Source organism: Gymnogyps californianus, chromosome Z (assembly GCF_018139145.2).
Source record: "Gymnogyps californianus isolate 813 chromosome Z, ASM1813914v2, whole genome shotgun sequence".
In the NCBI taxonomy this organism is placed as follows: domain Eukaryota; kingdom Metazoa; phylum Chordata; class Aves; order Accipitriformes; family Cathartidae; genus Gymnogyps; species Gymnogyps californianus.
In genome coordinates this window covers 55,535,230-55,543,148 of record NC_059500.1, presented here as the reverse complement: position 1 = coordinate 55,543,148, position 7,919 = coordinate 55,535,230, and the positions used below count along the sequence as shown (strand labels likewise).

At 56.5% G+C, this 7,919-nt stretch overlaps 1 protein-coding gene across 1 annotated transcript; it reads left to right on the top strand.

Annotated features, from left to right (window-relative positions):
* Positions 1–4,092: 4,092 nt before the first annotated feature.
* On the top strand, positions 4,093–7,354 carry DMRT2 (doublesex and mab-3 related transcription factor 2). Its single transcript, XM_050913517.1, has 3 exons — positions 4,093–4,440; positions 4,526–4,628; positions 6,296–7,354. The coding sequence occupies exons 1-3, from the start codon at positions 4,093–4,095 to the stop codon at positions 7,351–7,353; spliced, it is 1,509 nt and encodes a 502-aa protein (XP_050769474.1). The 3' UTR covers position 7,354.
* Positions 7,355–7,919: the final 565 nt, after the last annotated feature.

The following is a 7,919-nucleotide window of genomic DNA, read 5'->3' as shown; positions in this document are numbered from 1 at the left end:
AGAGGAAGTCTGTCTGTAGACTGTCTTTTCTGTAGAAAAAGAATCCACATTTTTATGGAAGAAAACTGCAAAAGAAATCACGGTTTTTACTGGTTGGATAATACCGGAAAAGGTGATTTCTTACCCCCTTACCCCCCCCAACTCCCCCCCCCCCCCGCAACTGAGATCACCTGGGAAATCTCAGCGTCTTCGCTGGAGCAAATATACCGTAACTTTATGTTCCGCGGAGGAGAAGCCTTTCTTACAGGGCCCGGATCCTGGGCTACAGCGTGCCGTTCCGGATCCCTGACACCGTCGCTCCGGGGCGCGCACCGCGCAGGCACGGCGGGAGCCCCCGGCCGGGCACCGGGATCCTGGGGCGGGGAAGGAGGGGGGCCGGCGGGCGGGGCGGGGGCAGAGGCAATTTGTTTCAGATTAACTGGTAACATCTCTGACCAAACAAGCGGCGGGGATCTCCCGCGTTTGGCAATGTAATCTGCTCCCGACGGCGCGGGGAGAGGCCAAGATCAAAGCATTCCTCCCGGGGAAATTGCACCCGGGGTTGCCGTTTGGTTAGCCTGCCCTAACCTCGCTAATAAATTTCCCGGGAGTGAAAAAAAGCCCCAGGGAGGGCTGGGGAGGCGAGGAGCGGGGGGACCGCGGCACCTGCACCTGCACGCCCGCCATCCCCGCAGCACGGGAGAGCAATGCAAAGCAGGGCCCGGCGCTGCGCGCCACGCTGCCGCCGGCTTTCAAGGGAGACCTGTTGACAGCCTTTCCAGTGCCCCGGAGCTGCTCTTCCTCTCCGCTTTTCACGGGGCAGGACGCTGTTACAAGCGGCGCAGCACCCGCCGCCGCCTGCACCGCCTGAGGACCCATCCCCGGCCCCCCATCGGGGTCTGGCACATCCCCACCCCGCCTCGGGCAGTGCAGCTCCCGGCGGGACCCCCGCGACAATGCGTGGCGTGGGGGAAGGCACGGGCGAGGGTGTGCGGAGGAGGGTCTGAAGGAGCCCGGGAGCACCCCAGCAGCCCCGGCCGCGGGCACCCGGACCCGCAGGCATCGGGGCTAGCGGGACGGCGGGGCGCTCCAGCGGGGTGCGTTGTAGCGGGGCAGGTGGATGCACAGTTGCACATCGCGGGCTTCGCTGCCTTCCCTCGCGTGGAAATCAGTGCCTTTCCCAGCGCGGCGCGGCGCGGCATCTGCCCGTGTCAGCTCACAGCGGGCACGGCTGACACCACGGGCCAAAGCCGGGGGCTGAGCGGGAGCGGAGGTCCCCGTGGCACAAGAGTGGGAGCAGCGGTGCCAGGGACCGCTCTCCGCCTTCTCCTCCCGCGGGTGCGTCTTGCCGGAGGACGGCAGAGGCACCTCTCCTTCCTGGCGGGAAAGGGGAGAGGGGCTGGAGGGGAGCGCAAACGCGCTGCGGAGCCGAGCGCAAACAAGAGGAGCAGAAGAAAGTTACACAAACACGCTTTAAAATCATGGCTGGGTTTCACAGTTCCCTGTGGATAAAGTAAACAGGAGGGGAACTGTTTTGTAATTTACTCCAGCGGCCCGCAGAATCGTACTTCGTAATTTGGTGTCGGTTTACAAGCAAACGGGACTTCTGTTTCCTAACCTAGCAGGTCCTTTGTCGTGCTTGTGCCTTTTAAGAGGGACCCCAAGGGGGAAAGTGGAATTCCTTGGGTATTTGCCTTTTAGTCATGCTTGTAAGTCAAACAGTAGCCAGGCTCCCTTTTGGGATGAGCAATACCTGCCGTCGGGGGATGCGCTTCCCTCTCCCCGCTCTCCCGGCGTGAGCACCCGGGAGGCGGTGCGGCAAACGCTCCCTCCCTCCCCGCAGGTGCCCGCAGCCCTGCGGGGCGAGGGGAAAGGCCGGTGCCCCGTCCGGGAGGCGGCGGCGCTGGGAGCTCCGGGCGAGGGGCGGGCGGCGGCGGCGGAGCCCACGCCCGTCCCGCCGCCGCATCACGGCACCGACTGCGCCACTCGCCCGCTGGCCTCTGTCCCGGCGGGCTGCAGGAGCAGGGTTTTTCCGTGCCGAACCGGTGGCCGGCAGCCGGTCCGTGAGTGAAAGCCCGTGTTTATTATATACATGAACATTATCAGTATTTATTATACACACGCGCTGCTCAGGCAAAGAGGAAAATATTTTCCCTTTTCGGAGCATAGTTTCGGCCGTATGTTCTGCATATCGTTAATTTTCGATCAGCATACTGGTGGAGAACTGATGCTCTCCCGCATGCCTTTTTTTTTCTTTTTTTTTTCTTTTTTCTCTTTTTTCCTTTTCTTTTTTTCCTTTTTTTCTTTTTTTCTTTTTTTTTTCTCTTTCTTTTTTTTTTTTTTTTTTCCCCTGGGGGTGCGCTGTTTAAATTCACTAGCTCCTCCCCTGCCCGGTGCTGCACGCGGCCGAGGTGTATTTTGTCCTCTTCTATCCCGTGGGAATTCCCGTTTTCACCGACGGAAGCACCGAGCTGGCACGGCCGAGACTGTGCGTTACAATTTCGATCGCTCCCTGTTTTGGGAGACCGGGGCAATCCCCAGTTTCCGAAGACCAGGCTCCGTCAGGGAGCGGGGGGAACAAATTTACTCCACAGCTCAGTGCTCGGTGGAAAACGCCACCGAGGGGAGGGACTGCTAAAAAATGAACGAATACTTCTCCCCGCCTGAATTCCCGACAGGGCAGGAAGACCACGCCGATTCCGTTGCATTTTCAGACTCGGAAAAAAGCCATTGCCACGAGTCCCCTCCACCCGCGGGGCAAGCAACGCGAACGACCGCAAACGCAAACCGCGGTGGCTGTTTCAGCCTTTTAAACCCGCGCCCCCGGCCCGCTCCCCGGTCAGGGGGACGCCGCTCGCCCGCGGAGCTGGTTTCTTAGCCGTCACCATCACGCGCGTTACCGTCTCTTCTCCCTCTCTTTCCTTTCCCCCTTCCTTTTTCGCCCCACAACTAAAGATCGCCACCCCGCCGCCCGCACGCCTTTCCCGCTCGGCGCGGCTGTGCCGGTGGGGTGGCGGGGCGCGCCGCCCCCGCCCGCGCCCCCACGCGCCCCCCGCCCGCCCGCACCCACGAGCGAGCGGCTGGCGGCTGGCACACGGGCCCGGGGGGGGGGGGGGGCGGGGCGGCGGCCGCGCGGGCCAATCAGAGCGGCGGCCGCGCGGCGCGGGCCCAATGGGCGGCGCGGGCGGCGGAGGCGGCCGGCGCTGATAACGCGGCGGGGCCGGCGCGGCGGGCACTGTGCCGCGGGGCGGGCGCGGCGTGGGCGAAGCGGGTGCCAGTCCCGGCGCCGGTGCAGCGAGGGCGCACGGCCCGGCCCGGCCCGGCGTTCTGCGACGCAGCGACCCCCCCGACGGCGCCGGGGAGCCTTGCACCCCCAGGTGCGGGGATCGGGAGTCCCCTGCCTCCGGCTGGGCTTGGGCAGCGGCGGCCCTGCGAGCTGCGGGGAACGGGGGGGGCTGCGTGCTGCCTGCACCGCCTGCCGGCCGCGGGCGCTGAACTTAGGTGAGTGCGAAGTGCGGGAAGAAGGATGGGGAGGTCGCGTGGGTGGAGGCGGGGGTCCGAAGACACTGCTTCCGCGGTGCAGAGAGCTCCAGGAGCCCGTACAGCCCCCGGTCGCTGGAGCGGACAGCGGCGGTGTGTGAAGCCCAGGTGTTCCCTACCTGTCCCCTAAGTGTGAAGGCAGCGGGCAGGAGGGTTGTCAGGATCCTGAAATAAACAGGTCCCTGTGAGGAGCTGACAGCCCCGCAGCCCTGCGGCGCTGGCCGTCGGCCTGGGGCGGTTCCTCCCGCATCCTCCGCCGCGGGAGACGCGCTCCTGCCTGCGGCGGGCGAGCGCAGTTCCCCGGCAAGCCGGGGCGGGCGGGGGGGAAGCGTCCGTCGAGGCTAAGCTGAGCCCTGCGTGGGGCACGGGGAGGAGACCCGAGCAGACAGTAAGGGGGGAGATGACATCCCAAGCGGGCTCTGCCGTGACTTCGCGACGGGGGCGCATCTCGGCGGGGCGGTCGGCGGTCCGGGCGGCGGCGGGCACCTCGGAAGCCGAGTGTGCCCCGGCTGCCGTCCCGCCGCGGGGGCGGGCGACCTGACCTCTCTCTTGCAGCTGCGCCGCCGAGGAGCCATGGCTGAAGGACGCGCCGCCGCCGACTGGGAGATCGACGTGGAGAGCGTGGAGGGGGAGGCGGCCGAGGTCCCCGGCGCGCCGCGCGGCAGCGCCGGCCCGGAGGAGGAAGAGGAGGAGGAGGAAGGCGAGGAGGCGGCCGCGGCCCCGCGGCGGGGCGAGCCGCGGAAGCTGAGCCGCACGCCCAAGTGCGCCCGGTGCCGCAACCACGGCGTGGTGTCGTGCCTGAAGGGACACAAGCGGTTCTGCCGCTGGCGCGACTGCCAGTGCGCTAACTGCCTGCTGGTGGTGGAGCGGCAGCGCGTCATGGCCGCCCAGGTGGCGCTCCGACGGCAGCAGGCCACCGAGGTGAGAGGGGACGGGTCGGGACGGGAGGGGACGGGACGGGGCGGGTGGCCCCCGGGCTGACGGCGCCGCTCGATCGCTCTCCTAGGACAAGAAAGGGCTGGCGGGGAAGCAGGCGAGCCTGGAGCGCAAAGCCGTCTACCAGAGGCACGTCCGGACTCCCAGCCTCCTGGCCAAGAGCATCCTGGAAGGTAAGCGCATCCCCCGCCCCTCCACGGGCTGCCCCCAGCCCCGCAGCACCGGCAGAGGAGAAACCCCGCTCTGACCGAGGAAAACCCATAACTCCCGTCCGAGGCGCGGCTGCTCACGGACACGCGTGAAATGCAGCGTTATTTCCCCAAATAGCGTCCCGCTAGCAGCGCCGGTCGGCGGAGGCTCCGAGGGCACCGGCACCCGCGCCCGAACGGGCGCGGGTGCCGGGTGCCCTCGGAGCCTCCGCCCGCGGCTCCTGCCCTTCGTGGCTGGAATCGATGTGGCAAAATGTCAGTTCCCGCCCCCCCGCCCAAAATCATGCCTGAAATGCTAGCGACGGTAATTTGAAATTTGAGAGTTACTGTTAAAAGCTGACATTCTTTTTACATGACTACCCAGCAGCGTTTTGCAGCGCAGGGTAGTTTATTCGCGGGTGTTTTTATCGGCAAATGAGTAAACCAATTAGGTTTTTCTTTTTTTTTTTTTACTTTTTTTTTTCCTTTTAATCTGAACGCCTAACACAGCAGCACCGTTTGCTGCATTATCAATAGCAAAATATGCATAATAGGCTGCTCATTTTTTTTTCCTGTCGAAAATATTAATTGTGGAAGAATGACATTTTAATGATGGATATTTTAGTGAGAGGGTGTATTTTTTGTTCCCCACTCCCTCTTCGGATCGTGCCCAAATTTATTTCTATGTCTGCTTTAATTACTTTCCAAACTGTAACCCCGTAAAGCATTACAGTTCTCAAATCTAGCTCCCCCCCCCCAAAATAGAAAGCTCTTTTCTTTGCCTGTGCAAGTGCAATTAAAATTTTGTCATGTTAGAAACCTCTAATTTTCGTCTACAGTTCACTCTTTTAAAAAAAAATCTCTTCTGTATTCTTTCCTCTAATTTATCTTAACTTTCTTTTTCTTTTCTCCTAGTTCTCCTTGGAATTTTCTACCATCTGTAGCAATGTGTATGTAGTGATTCATCTTTAGACAATAGAAAAGGCATCAGCTCTAGGTATAGATATCTTCCTTGGCAATGGGGAAACCCGTGTGAGAGGAATGGGAGTGAAAACAGGTAAAACCCTGTTCTCCTTACTCATGTAAGGAGTTCCACTAATTCAATGGGATTACTTGTCTGGGTAGAGCAAACAGGACTGGACCCTATCGGTTGTATTAAATGAATCCTGTTAGCCTGGTAATTGAATATACCGGAGACTGGATTTCTATGTTTTATCGAAGCTTTCTTTTAGTTCAGAAGAAATAAAATATTTGAATACTTTCCATATTTGTTAAAAATGGATGATTATCTCCTTAAGCTGCATGATGCAATACCAGTCATAACACACAGCAGGGTTTTGCCTTTTTTTTTTCTCGATCTGCTGTTCTGGAATTGCTTTTTAAAGTTAGTATCAGCTAGCTTTGAAGGACTACACATGTCAGAGGAGCAGAGCTTGCTTATCTGTGTTGAGGAACTTGTACTCAATGTGCCTGATGGCACAGGGAGCTAAGCCTCTGTGGCAAGGTGACTTCAGTAGGAGCTGATGGTGTCCAGGGTTTGTGGCCAGTGCTTGGCTCCTGGCGGGACTGGCTCCAAACGGAGCCCTTTTACAAATACAGCTTTGATGTTTTTCTTATGCAGCTTCATTCCTAATGCTGCTCTGTTGTTTTAGGTTACCGTCCTATTCCAACAGATCCTTACCTGGGAGGGAATTCACCCTTGCCACCCCCTGTAAGTGACAGGATGAGAAAAAGACGGGCTTTTGCTGATAAAGAGTTGGAGAACATTATGCTAGAGAGAGAGTATAAAGAGAGAGAGATGATGGAAGCTACACAAGCAGCTGCCCTCTTTCTCCCTAACCGCATGGTGCATGGAACTGAATACAACTCATATAAAACAGCCTTCAACACTACTCAAGTTGATGCTCCAAACAAGGAGTTTTGCAATTTTTTACCAACCTGCCTTGATCTAACCATGCAGTATTCAGGATCCAGCAACATGGAACTGATTTCATCAAATGTCAGTGTAGCTACTACCTACAGGCAGTATCCCCTGTCTTCTAGGTTCTTAGTGTGGCCAAAATGTGGCCCCATTAGCGATGCTCTCCTCTACCAGCAATGCCTGTTAAATGCTACTACTGTCCAAGCTCTCAAACCTGGGGCAGGTTGGGATGCCAAGGTCTCACAAAATCAGGACTGTCCAAACACTGAGCACGATATCATGTCTCCAAAACTGGAAAATTCACTCATTCTGACCCACACACAAGACATTCAGCAGTCATGTAATGAGATACCGTGCTTTCCTCAGGAACCTCGTGAGAGGTCAGCTTTCTCTCCTCCAAAAAGGACTTTCTCTCAGATTTCTGATAAGGATTCTCTAGCTCCTGAGGAACAGGTGTTAAGCAAGATCAGCAAAGACAGTACTAAGCCCCCTCCACCGCTCAAATACAATCCATTTCAGTCACTGTTCCAGCAAACGTTTCCTGACAGATCAGGAGCAGAGTTAAGAACATCATTTGTGAAAGAGACTTTTGAAGATGCTCCTAAGAAGTACAGAGAGTGTGCCATTAAAGAGAACCAAAAATACAAGCTTACAATAGACAAATGTGCAAAAGACTTCTTTGGGCCCAAACAGGCCACAACAAAACTTTCAACAACTGAGCCACTGTCATTTTCAGTTGAATCCATCCTTAAACGACCTTCTTCTGCAGTTGCTGATGTCTCTCAATGAATAAAATATACCTTCAGTGTAGAGAGTTTGTATGCTTTGCCTTCCGCAGAATTGCTACTGCCTGCCTTGTCTCTTAAAAGATTTGTAAAGACGAATTTCTGCTGTAAATGGTAATTCTTTCTTTTATCTCAAAATGATGTACATAAATATGCATGTTTTCTTTTCTGAAAAAATGAATATATTTAATTTTTTTAAAATTGCACCTGCATGTACAGACTGTAAAGTGCTGTTATTTTAAGCAGCACTTCAAACCATTCAATAAAATGAGATTACCTACAAGCATAGACATATTCCTGATCTCTGTTTTGTCTCTAGTATCTCACAGGCAAGTATGCCCTACTTTCAGAATATACTTATTCTTTTATCTGCTATTATCAATGTACTTACTAGCTATCTTGGTGGGGTAAGTGGTCATTTCTGCTTTGAACCTCCAGTAACTAAGAGAAGAATAACAACCGTGCATGTAGGCTAGTGTGAATTCGCAAGACATTTTTTATTAACTTAAGTGAGGTTTGGATCAGATTCCAAATGCCTTTCTTATTCTGAAGGGGGAGTGCCTGCTAGTG